Consider the following 20555-nt stretch of genomic DNA (forward strand, 5'->3'; position numbering starts at 1 on the left):
ATTGGATAAAGCATTTCATCCCAAGTAATACTTCCTGTGTTATAGATTCATAAGCTAGTTTACAAATAGAGAGAGGCTGCTTTTGTTGTCAGTTTACCAATACTGATGTGACATTCACGGCTTGTTTTTCCTGAATAATCAATGAGTTCATCTGAATGCATTCCACTTGTGCCTGTGATACTGCACTTACACTTATAAGGCTTACAGATTAACTAATAATTTTTTCTGGAGAGAGGAACACAGGCTTTCTTTAATTCATGTCTGTTACTTTGACCTAAATAACACTCATTTCTCCAGCTCATCACCAATAAATACATTCCCCTTTCCCAAAGAAGTATGTGCTATCCAGTGTCTTAATGAAATGTTATTAAGTAGCCAGTATGAAGATTAATATCAAGTCTTAACAACAGCTCTTCTCTCTCAGCCTCTGGGTTTACATGCACTATTGGTTCTCTGGGGTACGTAGCTTTAGCCAACCCCAACAAGTTATGTAGTACTAACCAGGTGATCCCAAGCACTTAGTGCGGTCACTTCTGTTCTGCCTGGTGAGCTGGCTGCCAGGCAGCATATTCCCCAGCGGTTAGGGAACTTCCAGCCTGCAGTCCTTTCTTCTTTTCCTTTTTCTTGAGTAATCTGTGACTTTCTGAGTGAATAGCAGTAGATAAGACACGGACTGCAAGCCAATCTTTTCTCACTACTGTAACATAATTTTCATTGATCTTCGTCTGATCTCTCAAACAGCTCTGAGGTCCCACTGGCTCCTGGCTGCTCACAAGAAAAAGGCCAGAGTTTATACTGATTTAGAAAGAAACACGCTGAGCAGTGGAAGATTGTAAAGGTTTGGCATTTCTCAGTCCTGCAGCATGACTACTGAGATGATTATCTTGGAATTCACAGTGGAGTTGAAAATTCTGTTTTAAACCAATAGAGACTTACGGCTTAATTTGTGGTGCACAAAGCCACAAAATGTACGCTTGCTGCAATATTCCAGTATTGGTAGTTTTTATCATTGTAAATACTGGTAATGTACATCAGGTGTGCCTGTTCAGAGAGACTGTTGATAGAAAATCAGACTGATGCATCATACTAAAAATTTCTAATGAGATTTTGTCAAGAATCTGTTAAGCTTTTAAAAACCAAAACACTCATGATACAGTTGTACAGTAATTCTAAAGAAATTACAAAAAAATCTGTTTGTCATATAAATAAAATACCCAGAGCACATCCCCCTTTCATGTATAAGAAAAACACAACTCAAAACCAAATGTGGGTGACTGTGCTATACCTTGTAGTTTATGCAGGTGTTCCCCACATACTAATATTTTTATTACTTCATATGTAAAACAAGGTGTTCTCAATGGACGAGGAAGTCTCGGGTTTTTTAAAGTTTGTGTTTGAATAGGTTTTACAAAATACTAGATAAGAGTATGTCTATCTAGGCACACATTATTCTCAGAAAAGAGATTTGTTACCTTATTGTAGCTCACAATTTATTTTTTTAGCCAGTTTACACTTTCTCCTATGAAAATAGCAAATGGCATAAATGGGAGGTAACAGGGACTGTGGGCAGAATTTTGACATATTTCACATGTATCTCAGTGGTCCCATCACACCTCTTCTTCATATCTGCGTCCCAGAGGATACTAGATCAACTGCTGACGTACTTTAGGAGTTTGAGTCCTAATTTGTTACAGTTCTTAGTTTTGAAGATTCAACCTTTAAAGAAAGGTTAAATCCTTGCTTTGGCCAAAGTGGCCAGTACACTGAGAGTTTATTAGTTGTTCAAACTCATGGAGGAGAGTGATTAGAGCTTTTTGTTTCTGAAGGCAGTTTGCACATTTTGTACCTCCCTTTGTGCTGGTTCTATAGGCACCTCTCTGTCAGCTTGATGCTCAGATATGTATGCTACTTCTGGTGTAAAACACAGTGATAAGGCAGTGAATCTGATAGGGAAGAGCTCAGTTTTACCCCTGTTTAGCTCCATACTCCTGGTATTCCCTAACTGTTAACAGCACTCATACTCTGGGACCTATTCTTTCGTACAGCTTACTGTGTACCTGAAGGCACTGGAAATGAACGTGTCACAAAGTTCTCTGCATCTCTGCTAAGTCCCTGAGTTCAGGTCTCTTTAGAACCTGCTTTGGTGGATTTTGGATCTAATGAGTGTGTCAAAAAAATCCATTGTTATTGTAAAGTTTAGTCAGTGCATGTTGTTCATTTAAGAGACACACTTCCCAAAGGAATTTCCAGGAGAGGGAGCATGTGTTGTGTTTCTACCTCGTGATTTAAGCATTTGTTTGGAAACCCAGTTGTTTCTTTGATGGTTAGAGAGGAGCCTGCAGTCAGTTACATTGAGAGTCAGAGGTGCTGGTATAAGTCAACAGGAACTCCACAGGATAGGGCAGCCCTTCTAACCTAAAATTGGTGTCCCCAAGAGCATAAGCAAGGTCCAGAGTGCGTATTTAATGTTTTGATATACCCCTAGAAAAAAAAAATCTTTGTTTTAACAGGCAGCCTGCACTACTCAAAGAGTTAACATCTTATTATATGAATTGGGACCTAATTCTTTTCTTCATATTACGGGCAGCCTACCACAGATGTCAGATTACCTGTCATGTATTGTGACAAAATGAGTTGTTACTATGTAGGCAGTGAATTGGGATTAGCAGAACCTCTGCTGCTGTTAGGCCGAAAATCGTTAGCCAGGTACTTTTATGAAAACAGTTCAAAACTTCACTGCAAGTAATTCTGCAAATTCGAGTGTCAGTAATGCAAATAATTCTGTGAAACCCAGCAATACCAGAGACATTGTTCTTTCATTGGATGAATGTAGCAATTTCCTCTGTGTGAATTTTCTTCTATTTTGTTGTTCTTAATAAACAGACATTGATGAGTGCTCCGATGGCTTTGTTCAGTGCGACAGCCGTGCTAACTGCATTAACCTGCCTGGTTGGTACCACTGCGAGTGCAGAGATGGCTACCATGACAATGGGATGTTTTCACCAAGTGGAGAGTCCTGTGAAGGTCAGTGTCTAAAAAAGGTGGGGTATTGTTATGGCTCACATGAAAATGTCTAGAAAATATCTAGTGTTTCAGATTGTACTGGTCATGCATTGTCTTGAACACTGCAGTGAAATTTAAACCTTGATCCAAAAGAATTATAGTCTAAATAAGCATCATCAATGAAGGCAGAAGAATATAAAGTACGAGTATACCTATAATGTGGAGCATTAGTGGAGCATTTCTGTGTTTCACTAACATAATATGTAAAATCAGGCATGTTGATTAAAATGCAGTTTCTCTGGCCCTACATCTGCTTCTGTGCTTGTCCCTTGCATAGGTGATTTCCCATGGGCTGATAGCATGCACAGTAATCTGTCACTCCAGGGTAACCTGTTTATATGTCAGATTCTTCGTATATAGAAATGGGCCTCAATCCAGACCTCATTTCCTCCATTTGGTTTTCCTCGTACACTGAAATAGTTCATGATAAAAATATTTCCCATTGAAAAAAATGATTATACATCCTTGAGACCCCTGCCTTTACCTTGGTTAATACTGTGGTGTTTCTCCTGTATAATGGCTAACTGCTTCTAGAAGGCTGTAGTTTGCAGACATACATTACAAACTAGGAAGCTCAGTGGACGTAGGGCTGCGGCAAGGTGTAGGGGACAAGAGAGTGAAAAGGGGGACAAGGAGATAGAAAGGTTTTCTGTGTTTATGAATGATGTTAGAGAGAACAGCAGATTAAGAACAACACAGTTACTTTCTGAAGCAGATCTCTCAGTAATGAATGTTATTCAGCTCTTAATGGTATTTCATGCTGCTGCTCTTAAATAACAGAATAACCCAGTCTTTTTTTGCCATGGACTTCTCAGGGCAAAATTATCACCCGTTCTCCCTTCTTTCTCTGAGTGCTGAAATATTCAGTGCTCACAGTATAAGCTTTCTTATTGCTGTTTAAACTCACATTGGTGGGCTGCATCGGTCCCAAAGGGAAGCAATTGAATTAATTTCTCTAAGGCAGACACACAGACAGTTCTCCAGGAGTGAGAATGACCTTTCTGGTATACCCATCATCAATACTTTATTTCAACACATTTTCATCACAGCTGAAAGCCTGTATTCCCAGGAGGAATCAGCAATTTGAGGCAACCCTGCTTTCGTAAGTCGAGCTTTCTTTGTCAAGAACTGACTAAATGTCAGTGTTAGCTGGCCAGGAGTTAGGAGAGGAAGGTGCAAAGAATAAGTCGCGATCCCTCTGATTATAACATTGCACTTCTGTCACTCATGGCATGGGTAATAAATACTACAGCCAGGCATTTATGGAAATATTCTCAGTATCCCAAGTTTTATCTTCAGTGTCAGTGTAACACTTATCTCGGGGTTGAAGACCGTGGTTTGGCACATGCTGTCTCAAGAGAGATACATGATACAAAAGTGTCTGTGTTAAGATGTGTGGAAACAAGTAGCAATTAAGCAGCAATTTCTAAACAAGTGAAAAGCCAAGGGAAAAGAAATATGGGGATTGCTATATGTATACAGAAGTGGCAATTATTAGACTGTTTTGACCTTTTCTGCAAAGAACCAGCAGCTCTTTATTAAACATACACAGAGGATAACAAGTAATTAGAATTAAACCACAGGTGCCGGGAAACTATCTTCACTGCTGATAGCCCTAGTCACTAACAGTGGAACACTTTCAGTTTGATTGATTGCAGCTCCAAACTTTGGAATCCTTAGCAACCTGAGGTCGTAGAATCATAGAATGGCTTGGATTGGAAGGTACCTTAAAGATCACGTAGTTCCAACCCCCTTGGGCAGGGACACATCCCCCTAGACCAGGTTGCTCAGGACCCCATCCAGCCTGGCCTGGATGGGGAGGAAGGCTAGATGTTTGGTTAGTCTTACTACATCACTTTTTATTGGATGGAAGCTTGTGACATGTTGTCTCAGATAAAAATAAAACCAGAAAGGGTGTGGAGAGACAACCTAAAATCCATTGCAGTGTGGAAAGTTGAACTTGCAGTAGCACAATACAGTAGTGCAGAAGCAAGAAGATGATTGCAGAAGCAATCTTCTCTGCTGTCAGACCTTTCCACTGTAAGACATTTCCCTACTGAGTTTAAAGACAAAAGAAAATGGATTGCTTGTGACAGTTCTTCAGTAACCCCTGGTTAGATGTGATTAGATTGAGCTGTTGGTGGATGGTCTTTTAGACAGTCACTTTAATGGAGCAGCAGCTTCCAGGCTATACTAATCTCAAATTTCAAATCACAGTTCTCCAATTCTCACTTTCAACTCTATCCTCTGAAACTTCCTGGCTTGTACAAGTGCTTCAGCTTGCAGAGCTGTAGAAGGAACAGTGCAAACTACTTCAAAGTAGTGTCTTATATAGAGTACATAATAGGCTTGACTTGATTTATCTTTTGTAAGTTTTAGTTGCTTTGAAGTAAGTTCCTTCTTTCAGTGGAAAAAACCTGTAAAAGACAAGGAAGTGTGGATTTAAATTTTCTTTCTTGATTGTTCTACTTGGTCTTCCTCAAATCTGGGTCTCTTTGTGTCCCCTGGACATGTGCTGATAGTACTACACCGAGCATTTCAGTGGTCAGTGTAATCAGTTCTTTGTTTCCTTCAGCAAAGCCTCCAATTTTAAAAATCCATGTGGAAACACCTCTGTTAAAATCACAGAGGCACAGGAGCATGTCCTTAAAAACCTTATTTCAACAGAATTCCAAAACTGCACCTACCCCTTTTGCAGGAAAAGTCCCTTTAGGACATAATACTAAACATTCCTAGCTAGAGGTGGGCTCCTTGGTAGCACCAGACTTTTTCAGTGCTTGATAATGAAATAATAGTTACTGAATTGCCTATTTTACACATCTATTGACCTTGGCTACTACTGCTTCTTTGGCACAACTGAGACTATTGAGTATTTTGACTAATGTACTTGAATGCAAAAATTCGTAATCCCATTTTATTGTACCTACAGGCAATGGAAGACCTAGAGATTCCTTTGCTAATAGTTTTGATTCACATTATACCCCTAGGTAGACCTGTGGTGTCTATAAAAATTACTGACAGAAATTGTGGGAAGTGCAGCTGTAGGGCTTCAACCTCTTAGCAGCACTTGCTGTTTTTCCCTTGGAAATAGAATTATGTTCTGCCTCATTGTATTTCCAGAAAAGGGAAATACCAGCCATGTAGTCCTTGAGAATTGTATGGCTTTGGGAAGTCTTAAATTTTATATATGTAAATATAGCATTCAGCATGGTATATTAACTGGTATCTTCCTCTTTGCCCCCTGACAGCTTTTCTTTATAGTTTCTTTAAACAGTCTTATTGGTGCTGAAGGTTGTCTCTTACGTACCATTTCATAAAGGGAGCTGGGCTAAGGGAGTAGATATTGCATCCTCAGGCTTCACTGCAGTAAAAAACTAGAACAACTGAGGGCAAAATCCTAAAATAAGAAAGTTCAGGCCCCATTAATGTTTGCCCTGCAGTTCTGTGTAACATCCTGATTCCTTTGAATTTGTCCTTTGCAAAGTCTAAAAGCTTCCATAATCAGTGGTAGAGGGAGGCTGTATTGGTTCATACCAGAAAAGTGCAGGTTATACCTCATCAGTTGTTGGACATTTGGCACACATCCACATCCAAAGAATAGCTCACCTAATTAAGGCAGCCCCTTAGGACTTACCAAGAGAATCTGTCAGGTACCAGCTGTTGTTAGTATAGAATATGAGATCAATGTACCTTCACTCTCAGCAGGTACTACATTCTTTAAATGAGACAGATGCAAATGAAAGGTTTGGATAGATCAATCCAGAATGCCCAGTTCATAAAAGAATCGGTTTTGGTTGTAAGGGTTTATCCATATGTGAACTTCCATTTGGGTTTTCTGTTCTGAAGTATCTTGTATTTTTCTTCTGCCATCCGGCCTCCAGAATTAGAATCACTTTCTTCTGTGTGTGACAGAGCAGCCTGCCTGACAGCACAGAGGCTGAAGTTCTACTCGAGCGCTGTTTTCAACAATCCAGGATAGTGAGGGATGGAGGCATATTACAAGCCTCAGTATGCTCCCCAGCCTTCCTGACTGAGCAAAGTCCAAAACAGTCACTCCAGCATCCATTGCTCTGGGTCTGGAAGGTAGAGGAATTGCTGACTGTCAGGGTATCTCAATTTATCTCACAGTACATTCAGTATTTTAACTAGTATATTAAATTTCTTGCAGTTGAAAAACCGCTGTCAGTGGAGTCCTACACTTAGGTTTCTCAGAAGCTTTGTTTTTGATAGCACTTAAGGGAAACAGGAAATACGAAATCACTGCTCTTCAGCAGGAAACCTTAGTAGCACTCACAAAACTCCATCAAAATCCTTTTGCTCTTATTCATGATCGTTAAAGGTCAGCAAATAAAGTGACTTCTTTCTTTTTTCCATCTATCTGTCCCAAGTAGAGCTATAGGCATTAAGCCTTCAATACTGAATTTGGGAACCTAACTTATGCATCACCAAACAGAAGGCAGATATGGAGACACATTAATATTTAAATATTCTGAAATGTGGCAAGAATACAAAATTTTCAGAGTTCCTCATCTTTTATAAAAGGACTGATAAAACAGAAACTTGACCACTGTATTTTATAAGACAGCAATTTGAACACATTTACTGTATAGGGAGACGACATTTCTGTCAAGCTGATGTTACCAACATCTGAAGTCTCAGCTCTTCATCTTCCACATCTGGTAAGCACTCTCACAGGTGGCTTACATGAACTCACAAATAAATTAGTCACAATTCACTTGCTCTTTGAAGAATAGTTACACCAGTCAATAGATTTACTCAGGACAGAAAATAACAGAAATAAAACTTTCTGCTCAGATGAGCCTGGGCTCCCTAGCAAATGCACTCCTTCCTTTTTTGCCTTAAGCAAAAAGTACTCAGGTATCCTGGTACTTTCACCTTGCTGAGCTAATGCTATTCCTCAGAGCAAAGGTAAGTGAGAAACTTCAGAGCAAAGGAACTGTCTACCCTCCCAAACCATCTCTGCCAATATTTCTCAGTGATACAAATGTTCATCTTTTCTTTACAAAAATGAGAGTCTAACCAATATCAGAATGATTCTGGTCTCAGGCAGACCCTTTAGGGCTTTATGATAATCTCCTGCATGTAAGTCTGGATAGTTCATCAGAGGACAGATGGCTGCAACTTTCCATCAGCTATATCAATGGGTCTCTGAGCCTTTTGTCACTTCCTAACAAGGTGTGCACAATTCTTTTGTTTTCTAATTGTGCCTTGTTTATCTTCCTTGTGAGTTCATTGTGATTTTTTGCATCTGCTGTTTGTGAGGTTTTTGTCTGTACAATTCAGCTTTCTTTCTTAGATAGTAGTTCTTTCATAGTAGTTCCAAGATCTTTTTCCAGAATACATCCAAAAGACAGATTTGATTTTTCAATGGCTACTTCCCCATGCACTTTTCAAATGAATCTCATCTGACATATTATTGTTTGCTCAGTCAACATCACAAAATGCTTCTGTATTTCACTTTTAATATCTGGGTTTTATACTTTATTATCAACAGCCTTATCATCACACTGTTCATCCATTTCTCCATGTGACTAAGTTATTGGGCAGCACACATTCTGGCACAGATTCTTGCAGAACTTCCGTGGGACAACTCTCCATTGTGACAACCTGACCATTTTTTACTGCCCTTTATTTCACAATAATTATCCCCTTTTATCCCTTTCATTACAGGGATAAATAATTTATTATTATTATTATTATTATTATTATTATTATTATTTATTAATGAATATAATTATTTTTAATCTGTGAGTCAATGACCACTTTTCTTCCATGACACATAGTTCTTGTAAGAGCATGTATTGAGCAAGGAAGGTCATGAATAAAAGTATTAAGAGTATATGAAATCTATCCCTTTTAAAAATATTTTTTATTAGTATAGTATACTTTGAATATGAATCTGTGATATGGTATCTTTAAACAATCCTCTTTCCATCTGAAAATGTTATCCTTTTGGTTGCTAGTTTTAGTTCATATTTAAATCTCCATCATTTTAACATAATAGCCTCTTTGAATCTAAGCACTACCACAGAGGGGTTTTTTTTGCAGCCTTTTAAATTCCTTCAAGGATATTGAACTTGTGGTCGCTGTTGGTCACCAATGCAGGGTAGTTGCTCTGTAGAGACATTCTGAATCAGAGGCTGCTTGCTGCTCAGGGCCAAGTGAAATGGTGCTTTGTCCCCCTAGGTTTCTTTGAATACCTCTTCCAAAATCTCTTAAATACAGCTTTGGGTCGCAACCTGGAGCAACTGAAATTCCCATTTTTATGGAGTTTTCTGTCTCTGCAGTCTTGCAAATACTGCAAATGGCGTTTAGTCATTCTGACTACTGTCACCCTATTGTATGGCTTTAGTCGGGTATTTTTCTAGTGTAGGCAGGAAATTATTTGAGATACAATTAACTCCTCGTTTTCTGTAACATGTATCACTACTTCTTTCCCATGGTATTCCTTTGTTATTGCAACATTCAGTTGTACCTAGAGATGATGGTAAGAAAAGCAAAATCCTTAAAAATGTGACAGATCAAAGCTGCAGTAATTTTTCATGTAGGTTAGATAAATAAGAGCTAATTCTCAGTTTAGCACTAGATAACTAGTTACATTTCATTTCTGGTTTTTTTATTGAGGCAAACTTCCAAGTCTTTTGGGAATAATGTTCTAATGTCATAATATTCAAGCTGCTTGGTTCTTAAGCAGTGTGTTGTAAATAGTCTGAAGTGAACTATTTGTTTTTGCATGGTATGCGGGGGGGCTCTTCTGGGGTTTTTTTGTTTTGTTTTATTTGGGAGGGGGTGGGGGTTGTTTATTTGTGTATTTTGTTAACTATATGGGAGCAGTAATAAAATGGCTTTGTGGCTGTATGTACTGGAGTATGCAACCTGTAATCCTACCATCTTCCCTTTCAAACACAAAAGATGCAGGGCCCAGTATCCGTTGTCCATAGCTGGTTATGGCTGTAAACACAATTTCTGTAACATAATGCACTATTGATTAAAAGTCTAAAGTAAAAAAAAAACAGACGAAGTTTTGCTTGGTAGGGATGATTGGTGTGCAAGTTCTTTGCTGATAATGCCTGAAGTTTGATGTGGATGAATAATGCAGATGAGAGTTCCATGCATGAAAAGCTGGTGTTTCTCTTGCTGCATCATAAACACACTGCTGTTTCTGATTAGGTTAGAATCAAAATGTAAATAGTTCCTGCTGTGACTAGGAATATTTAAATTGCCCTATCCAGAACATATATTTTCATGAATCAAACAACTGAAAAAAACAAGGTTGGGAATTTCCAGAAGTTTTTAATGCCAGATAAGCTCGGCTCAATACCAGAGTCAATGATGAAACCTCCATTATTTTCAGTTACTGGGACTGTGCTGAAAAATAAACCTCAGAAGCCTCTTTCTCATGGGAAAATTGTGAAATAGGCTTGTATATATGTGCCGAATGCAGAGTCAATGTTTACAGGATCAACATTTGTTGTTTAAAGGAAACCTTTCTTATTTACATGACAGCTGAACTTTGTCCAGTTATCTCATTAATTATGTCTGCCTTCTCTTAAGTATCCAGGTTGCTGAGAAGTGACATTATTAATTTATAAGAGCTGTGTAAAAGTTTTGTACAAAAGAATGTTCTAAACAAATGAATACAAGTTTCAGAAAGTAATTTATTAAAAATTACTTCGTTAATAAAGAGAATCCTGCTGTTAACCCAAATCATTACATTTAAACACAATTTGTGTCTGTTCTTGTTATTGCATAACTTAAAACCAGCTATACCTTAATTTTAAATTGCCAGATTCTATTACTTTCAGGTTTGATTTAAGAGAAAATGTAGGAAGGAGAGAGCAGCTCTTCCATCCCTCTGCTCTGCCCAAACTGGGTCACTCAAACCACTCCTGTTAGCTACTCCTCTATAAACCTTCAAGTTTAGAGTCTGGACAGCCTCTGCAGAGCCATCTGTTCCACTGGTTACGCATCCTGACTGTTGGGGTGGGTTTCCCTGTCTGATGTGCCTGTGATGTTTCAGCTGTTCAGGTCCATGCCAACAGCCACACTGAATTTGGTTCATGGTCCCAGTTATCCTCTGCCCTGTTACAACAGTGACTGCCTCCAGATGCTTCAGAAGGCAGTGAGGTAGAAGATGTAGAGATCTGAGATGATTCTCCTGTTCTGGATTATCTGATATGTAAATAAGCCTACCATGGGCCCTAATGCATGAAATGTAATCTCTCTCCCAAAATCTGTTAGCATTGCAAATTGAATATTCTTGCTAACTTTATACGCTTTTGGCTATGTGATTGTTTTTTGCCTCTTAGGATTCTGCAGCAGTGAGTGTCATAGTTTGTTTATGCATTGTATAGAAAGTTATTTCCTTTTATCAGGCTTGAATTTGTTGTCTTTCAGTTCCACTGACTGTCCCCTGTCTTGTGTGTTAGGCAATATGGAGAAAAAAGCTCTCAACATGTCTTATTTGGAGTATTCATTATTTTTTTGGTTATATCCCTTCTTGCTGATGTTATTTTAGGATGAGGAATCCATTTTTTTCATTTCTTCTCAAATGATATTTCCCTCAATCTTCCCATAAGCCTTAGTAATTTTGCAATTCTTATTAAGATGATGCCAGTGTTATTGCACACAGTATTTGAAGGAAACACACAGTGCTGCTGATTTGTACAATGGAATTCTAATCATTTCCCTGCTCTTTTTCATCCCAATTCATATTCATGTTAGCAACTTGTTTACTTTTTTGGGTTTTTGACCGTAGCCACACTTGAAATTGAAATGATAGTTGAATTATTTTGCTTTAAACTGAATGTGCTTGAGGTGGATTGGAGGTTTCATTTCCATTGTTGAACCCAAAGCTGAGTGTTTTACTTATTAGGTTTTTGTGCTGGTGGTGAAAGATATATTCATGACCATATTGCTTATTTTATCTCACTCCTCTGGTGGACATTTAATTATAACAACATTACTTTTTAATGAACTTTAATCAAGAACTTGGGCCATACTGTTGATAAATTGTATTTAGAGTTGAACTCAATATATCAATATTTACAATCACCATAGTTCTAGTTTTTACTCTGTTTTCTGCTTTTTATTGCATATATCCATTTACTTCATTCCCCTTTGAAGCTTCTTTCCACGATAATTTTTCTCCATCTGAACAGCTGAAAAAGCTAAATAAAGACTATTTGGGTAGAAGGTAGTGTGTGCTGCTAGCTTGCCTTTGCAAAATAATTGTATGTACCTTGATGAGGTAGGCCTTGAAAATACTTTTTAATTCTTTGAGATATAACTGTTTTGAAGTAATTTTTTTATTCAATGGAGATGTGAATTTTTTTTCTTTATTTTCTATTCTAGACACAAGGGCTATAGCTGACACTGCAACTTCAATATTTAAAATATTCTAGTTTTCACATTCTAATAAAGGATGAAATTTAAAGCATGGTGTGCTTGCTTAAATGAGCTTACAGGTCAGACATCACCTTTTTCATTAAATTCTCATCAAGTGAACTCAATGTGCTAGACAGAGTCAGCAAAATATTTTAAGAACAAGATTCTGAAGTTGCTCTTGTTTCACAGAACATGTCTCATGAATGGTTGCCACAAACTAAGGCTCTTTAGGGGAGCTGAGAATTATTCTTGCTCTCATGTTTCTTGTGGTTTCTTCATTCTATCTACCGTACTCAAAAGCATTCACTTAGAAATATGTATAGAAAAACTCAAAATATCAGGTTAAAACATGACCTAAAAAAGCTGATGTGACTTGTAAAATATTTTTTGTGAATTTTTGAGATATTTCTGCCCATGCTGGTGAAGTACAAATTAATTTTCAGCTGAAGGCCTTAATGGCCAGGAATCATTTATATTGACTGCCACAAGAAGATTTTTGTTAATTGAATGTGGTCTAAAAGCATTACATGGCATGTTTTTGCAGACATTGATGAATGTGGAACTGGAAGGCATAGCTGTGCCAATGACACTGTTTGCTTTAACTTGGATGGTGGGTATGACTGTCGATGTCCCCATGGCAAGAACTGCACAGGAGACTGTATCCATGAAGGCAAAATCAAGCACAATGGTCAGATTTGGGTGCTGGACAATGACCGATGCTCTGTCTGCTCTTGCCAGGTCAGTACAAATGGAAGTAGCTGCTTCTGCAAGGTGGTGGTAGGGATGAAGGGCAGAGAGTCAGGATTCAAGTGAAATTCCTGGTTTAGCTGCCTTCTCAGGTGCATGTGTGGAACTACAGAAATAAAATCATATATTACATGGGAGATATTACATTACATTACATTGGAGATAGCTTCTCTCTCCAACCTGCATGAGCAGAACATTCGTTGGAAGTTTATTATATGGTACTGGGAGAAGGATGATAGTACTGTTTTGTTAGCAGAGATGCCACCTGTGGTCTCTGGGTGGGAGTAACAGCATTTTCATGCAAATAAACTGTCTAGACATCTATTGGGGTTGGAGACTGAGACCAGTATCTCTAGCAGATGGCTATAATTAGAAGTAGTTTCTCTGTCTGCAGAATAATTCAGTTTAACTTTCTCAAATGCTTGCTGTGGGAAGTTTGGTCCCAAGCTAAATGCTGATGGGGAATGAAGGCCCAAAACACTGCTGACGGTATCCTGACCATTTCAGCAGCTCGACTGTAGCGTACATGGTTTAGTTTCAGATCACCTATCATTTTCCTATGTGAATAATTAGAGAACAGAGGGGTTGGTCTTCCTTGACACTCTCCAGTCTATGAAACTGGGATATTCAATGAAGTTTAAAGCAAGATTCATCAAGCATCTATATGAGAATTATGAACTTAGTGCAATCCATTAAAATCTAACCCTTGGGAAGAACACCTTTGGGTTTCACCACCTCAGGGGAGAGCTGCCTGGAAATTGGTTGAATGAAGGATGTAGAAGTAGGGGAACTTTATGGTAGTTACTGAGTGTGTATTGGGGTTTCTGGCTTGGTTTGAATTGTATTTTGACAAAGATACTGTGTAGTGGAAAACTTGTGAGCTGCTAATGGCTTAGAATCATGGTAAAAAATAAAATTTTGGCTGGAATATGTCTGTAGTTGTGCAGATTTCTGCCACTGCTGTATGTCTCTCTTCTAAAAACAGAATGGATATGTGATGTGCCGGCGAATGGTCTGTGACTGCCAAAATCCCACCGTTGACCTCTTTTGCTGTCCTGAGTGTGACCCGAGGCTCAGCAGTCAATGTTTACATCAGAGTGGGGAGCTTTCCTATAACAGTGGTGATTCCTGGATACAGAACTGTCAGCAGTGCCGCTGTCTGGTAAGGTTCCTGATTACAGCAGCAGAGACAGGAGGGAAAATCGGTATGAGATATTCTGATCTCTGAATAGTTTCACTTTCATGCATTAGCATCCACCTAATTTCCCCTGAAGAACCTGTATAATCAAACTTGGGTTTTCGTGGATTTTTGTCAGTATTGTCAAGTTCCTGTCAAAAATGTGTTTTGATGCAATAGACATCATATAAATTATTTAATCATGAAGGTGGTTTCAGCAGAGTGGAGGTCATTTGGATATGGCACCTACACAGCAACACTCGTGTTCACTTATTCAGAGACTGATGAAGCTCTATAGGGAAATTCTAAATATGTATTTATTATCACAGCTGATAATTTCAAGGATGCTGGTAAACTAAAACTTATTTATTCATTCAGACATTTTGAGTAACAGAAAAATAATAAGACTTTGTGCATTTTTCACAACAGTGAAATGAGATTTGAAAAAAACCCACATCTGTTAACGCTTGTCATCTTTTTCCTAGGCATGTATTTCAGAGTCTAAGCAAAAACTATTCTGCATAATGCTGCTCAGGAAGTTTCTGTGACAGAGAAAATCTCAAGATAAAACAACTAGCTTTTATCACAGATTATCTCAAAATATAAAGGCTAGTCCATGTAGCAGCTTTGGCTTGTCAGTGTATTATGAGTAACAGCCAGAAACTCATTTCTGTAGACTGTGCTTTCAGTGCTAAAATCCAATGGAATAGATTACCATGTGCTTTATTAAATGTCTTAAAAATGAAAAAACCCCAACCTACAACTTCAGATTTCAAAAGATCATGAGATCACATCAATAGATGTTTCTTTTTTTTTCAAGATCCTACTTCTGTAGCAAAAGCCTGCTTTCTTTCAGTGGTCATGGATTTTTTTGGGTGACAAAGTATTGTCTACTCCTTGTACTGTCCATCAATGCAAAAAATAGATTGAAGTATCAAGATCAGTGTCTGGGTTAAAAGATTACTTTAATTCTTACCATCCTGCAATTCAAAAATAAGAAAATTGACCCAGATGAGAGTTTTTTAAAAGACTAACTTCACAATACTTTCTGCAACAAGTGAAGGAAATTTGGAGCTATGACAAGTCTCTGTGATTTTTTTTTCAGCTTCTGCTCTGGAGATAGTGAACTCCTCATTCTCAAAGTCTTAGGTACATTTTTCATGAATAAACTGATTTCCTAGGACCAAATGCTGTGCTTTTTGCCCTCCCTTAAGTCCAAACTATTCAATCTGTGCTCAAATTAGCTGAATAAATTGGGGATCAGAGATGGAGCTGCTCCAAAAAAAAAAAAAAGGGCATTAATAACTTCTGTGAAGTCTTTTCTTTGGCCAGTAGATCCCAGAGTGAAGGGAAGGTGATTCCAGCTTCTAGTAACTGATACGATTCATTAAACATCTTTAGATTTGTGTTCAGGCATACAGTAACTTCCCCTAAGGATATGCTGGCCTAACACAAATCTCTGCTCGGACCTTTTCTTACCCTGACTGTACTACACCCACCATGCAGAAGGTGTGGTAAAGTTTGGAACTTCAGGTATTCTGCATAATATCCTAAGTGGATGATGAGTGGTTGGAGGTCCTCTCACTGCAAATGTACTGGTGTTCCCTGTTAACGTTGGGCTGCTGTTAGCTCAACATCCTTAATCCAGCCAATACATTTGTAACCATGGCAAAGATAAATTTGAGGGCTTTCTATGGCAAGCCAACAGTTCAAATTGCGAGTAAGAGCTGGGTGAAACTGAAGATTTTGGCACACTTTTGTGGAGTCATGTTACAACTTCTGTCACTTGCAGAAGTAGGGTGTCACAAGGACAGGCCTATATCCTGTGTTACATAACTTTTATGGAGAATTTTCAGCTGCAGCTTGATGGAGAGTGTACTGATATAAGTTAAATCTAATATACTTCCTGAATGGCATGCAGAAAAAAACATCTGATCTGCTGTGTGTCCCACAGTCAGTGAATATCAGTGTTTTCTGTGCTGAATTCTGAACAGGACCAGTTGGGAAAAAATAGCCAGCTAGGAAACATGGTGGTGATTCAGAGGAATGGGTGAGAAACAAAATAAGAGCTAATAATAATATCTTGCTCTTTCTGAAAACAGCAAGGAGAAGTTGATTGCTGGCCCTTGCCATGCCCAGAGGTGGACTGTGAATTCAGTGTCCTCCCCGAGAATGAGTGCTGCCCACGCTGTGTCACTGACCCCTGCCAAGCAGACACCATTCGCAATGACATCACTAAAACATGTCTGGATGAAACCGATGTCATTCGCTTCACTGGATCTTCTTGGATTAAGCATGGCACAGAGTGCACCCTCTGCCAGTGCAAGGTAATAGAGGTTATAAAGATGAAGCTGAGATGCTTCTTCCCAGCTTGTTCTGTGGCACATAAATATTAATGTACTAAGTCCAGTCAGTGAACAGTTGGTGTCTACACTTGTTTTAAAGCAGCAGAGATGACAGTAAAAGTGTTCAGCTTAGTTAACTGTACTCTTGCATGTGGTAGAAGCATGGTGTGATGTGCGAGCAGGTCAGAAACAGGACAACAGCCCACGCTGCAGAGTGCTGTGGGCACGGTACTGGACTTTGCTTTTCCACCAGGATAGCTGAATTCATGTTTAAACATGGAACTTCAAGCTCCATGCTATCTTGGAAACATGCAAATATGGCTATGTAAGCCTAGACTTCACACAAGAAATTTGTTCAGTGTGATCCTATAGTGTTAGTGGAACTGCTTGAATTGCTTTTTGAGAATAGTATTTGTTTTCAGAATAAAAGGACTAGTTATATGGTTACATAGCTTTTGTACTTTAAAATTAATCAACGTGTTTAGAACATTTACTGGTTTTGTAGTCAAAGAAATTATTGTCTGAGGAGAAAAATTAATAGCTCTGGGCATATGTGAACTCTGGCATCTCTTTTTGAGAATGAAAAGAAAAAAGGGCTTAACGTGTTTCTATTCAAAATAAGACCATAAAGTGAATTGTGTTTTCTGCCATCCGGTACTGAAGAGTGACAATATGTGTTAACACAGTAGCCAAGGAGAGAGAGATAGCAGGATTCATGCAGAGTTCTTTAATTATTACTGAAATTCACAGTTGATTTTGGACTTCATTCTATATTTTTCCCAAGCAAGATGCTTCCCAGACTCCAATACATGGTACAATTAACTACTTTGGAAAGGTGCTCATAAAAAATAGTCTATCTTCAGCACCTCCTTCTGTGAGAACTCTGTGTGATCAGGCAGCAGAAGCTGTCAAGCATCACTTCCTTCCTCCACTTTGCCTGATGCAATACTGTGGGCAACAGGTGCTGCTGTCGAGGCAGAGTCCTTTCTCAAGGGCAGTGGTATGCACCAAGTAAGTGTCAGCATTTGTCTTGATGTCAGAATGGGTCAGTGGTTAGAAGAAAATGCTGTAGTCTGACAGACTAGCTAATGGTTAGAAAGCCATCTGCTGCCCAGAGGATGTTGAAGCAGGCTTACAGGCAGAAACCTGTACTTCTGGGGTCTGTAGCTGGTGGTATATACCAGCTCCAATTCTAGAAGTGACTTTTTGCTACGGTTCTTATGCATCTGGTTCCCCATCTGTAAAAACAATCTTTTTGTGTGGTTCTTCCCTAAAGCACCTTTGAGACTCAGTGGTGGGAAATATGCTCTTGCTGTACTGCTAATCAGTGGCAATGCAGAAGGCATGTATCAGTTCTGATCGTGGCCACCTAAGTGCTGCTTCCATCTGGCCTTTTGTGTTAAGCAAAGACTGAACCTTAAGGGTTGACTAATCGGTATTCAGTGCAAACACATACACAGACTAACCAATTCCATTGCTGCCTTGTGAACATAGTGAGGATTAAAACACATACTGTGCCAAACTCCATAATTTTAATGACTCAGGTGTGACTCTGCCTAGCAAAGTAGAGGTACCGCTTCATCCCTAAGCAAGCCAAATCTCACTCAATTCTCTTTACAGAGCAGTGTTCATTTTGAAATACACTATCTGCTCATATTGCCAGCATTTTAATATTGCAGTTCTGCATGCAAGCAGCCCGCTCCCTCTGGATCAGGGTAGTGGTGTGCCCAGTTTGTACAGTGCTCCTTCTCATTCATCCTGTGTCACCCCTCTCTTCTCTTGTAAAGCATCTCATGGAAGGTCAAAACTCTAGTCTAAGCCTCTCTAAACAAGCAATAGCAAAATAGGTTTACACAAATCCTTAAAGAATTTAGAAACCTAGGTATCAGCTAAAGCAGACTGAGCCACAAAAACATTTCTAATCACAAGTAAAGAAGGGGGAGAGTAGGATTGTAACCTCCTGTAACAGAAGGAGTGAAAGAAAATGCTTGAATTATTCAGACCTTGGTCTTTAATAAGTCCTGTCAGTTTAGTCAGTTTAATGTATTTGGACTAATTTATAAATAATACTCAGTTTTTATTTGCATTGTAAGAATCAGACTTAAGAAAATAAGTAGTAGAGATGCAGAAATTATTTCTCCAGTGTTTTAATGATGTCCATAGGCAATCTGTTCCCTTAATTGCCCTTAGTATCCTCATAAGAATGTCTGGAGTATTTGGAAAAAGTTCATGGATTAATGTTTGCTGGTGTTAACAGCCAGGATGCATGAAGTTGAAGCTTTCAGGGCTAAATAAAACCCAGAGTCCCTTCTGCCTGATCTGAATGAAACTCCCTAGTGCCCTGTCTTGTTCAACAGCTTTATGTATTTGAGCAGATGCCCGATACCTTTATGTTGGGAGCATTCCCTCCACTGATCCCAGTTTCTTTCAGTTTGACTGTTGTAGCTCTGGGACACAGACCTCAACAAGCCAAGCAATTAGAGGAATCATAATAGCCTGTTCCTTTGGGCAACATAAGGACATGAGCACAATGTCATGAATCTGATCCAAGTCTGTACATGTTTTGTGTTTTACAAGTCTGTATGTTCAAATCTGATGGGTATTTGCAAACAGCTGAACTTGTTAAATTTACTTGTTTTGTACAAAATGCAAATTGTTTCAATTCCTCTTTCTGTTTTTTCATCCTTTAGAATGGCCATGTCTGTTGCTCAGTGGATCCACAGTGCCTTCAGGAACTGTGACACCAACAGCTATCTCTCACAAGCAGTTTCTGGATAAAGAATTTTCCTACACAGAAATAGACCTTTAGACCAAAAATTGTTCAAAATTAAAACTAAAATTAGGTTGGTTTTGTCTATCTGAAGTGCAGATATGTGATGAACTCGGTTACCTGAATCAGAGTGAAATTTATGGGACTCAAGACAAGCTCAGATGTGTAAACCTTTGTATGAGGTTAGGTCCAAATCTTGGCTGTTTGTCTGTCTGGCATCCTTGTGCAGAATGTTTAGGTTAGTGTAAAGTGACACATTGTAATGCTGTACATAATGATGTCAAGATCTAAAATCAACTAGGAGTTCTTACAGGGTCTTCCGAAGCTTTGAGAGTCCAACGCTTGACCAGATGCAGCAGATTTACCTAATCATATTTGGAACTGCACAAATGTGTTTGATTGCTTACTGCAGAACTTAGCAGATGTTTGAGTAAAAGGATGAAGCCTTCAGGAATAATGAACCTAGCAGCTAAGATGTGATATGTACAGTATGTGCGCTGAAAAAAAAAAAAGATAAAGTTATTGTAAAAAACAAAAAACAAAACAAGAAAAAACCAAAAAAAAAAAAACAAACAAAAAAGAAAACCCGTGATGCACAGGCATGGCTTCTTAATGTTTCCTGATGGGAAAAGTCATCAATATTTCCTTGTTTTACTGCACTTACTATTATTTCTTGATTGACTTTGTTCGGTATAAGCTCGTAATTGTGCAAATTTAAATAAATATTTCTCTTACCTTAAGTTTCTCTTTGTGCCATCTTTCCTCTTCAAGGATGTCATTTTTATGTGTGCTGTTACTTCTCTGCAAGCATTCCTGGGCATCTGGACAATACAGGTGAAGTATTGCCTCTCTAGCTCCTCTACATGTGGAAGCTTATGCCCAGTACAGCCTTATGCCTATCATGTCTTTGTTAAGATACACATAAGTAATTTGTCATTACAGTGGATTAAACAGCAAATTTACATGCTTAAATATCAGATCCTATGTGCCAGTGGGATGTTGTCATGCAGAGTCAGTACAGATCATTTGTGTGTGACTTGGATCT

The 20555-nt window shown here is 38.6% G+C and overlaps 1 protein-coding gene across 1 annotated transcript in view; it reads left to right on the forward strand.

Annotated features, from left to right (window-relative positions):
* The window catches only part of NELL2 (neural EGFL like 2), a gene marked incomplete at both ends in the record, with an annotated part of 139731 nt that extends 120250 nt beyond the window's left edge, over positions 1–19481 (forward strand). The window contains 5 exons of the mRNA XM_082279796.1: positions 2884–3024; positions 13016–13209; positions 14204–14380; positions 16498–16722; positions 19431–19481. Coding sequence (XP_082135922.1) covers positions 2884–3024; positions 13016–13209; positions 14204–14380; positions 16498–16722; positions 19431–19481 — 788 coding nt within the window. The remainder of the gene's footprint in view (positions 1–2883; positions 3025–13015; positions 13210–14203; positions 14381–16497; positions 16723–19430) is intronic.
* Between the last annotated feature and the right edge of the window lie 1074 nt (positions 19482–20555).

The sequence above is a fragment of the Coloeus monedula genome, assembly GCF_965178545.1.
Source record: "Coloeus monedula genome assembly, chromosome: 4".
NCBI classification, from domain to species: domain Eukaryota; kingdom Metazoa; phylum Chordata; class Aves; order Passeriformes; family Corvidae; genus Coloeus; species Coloeus monedula.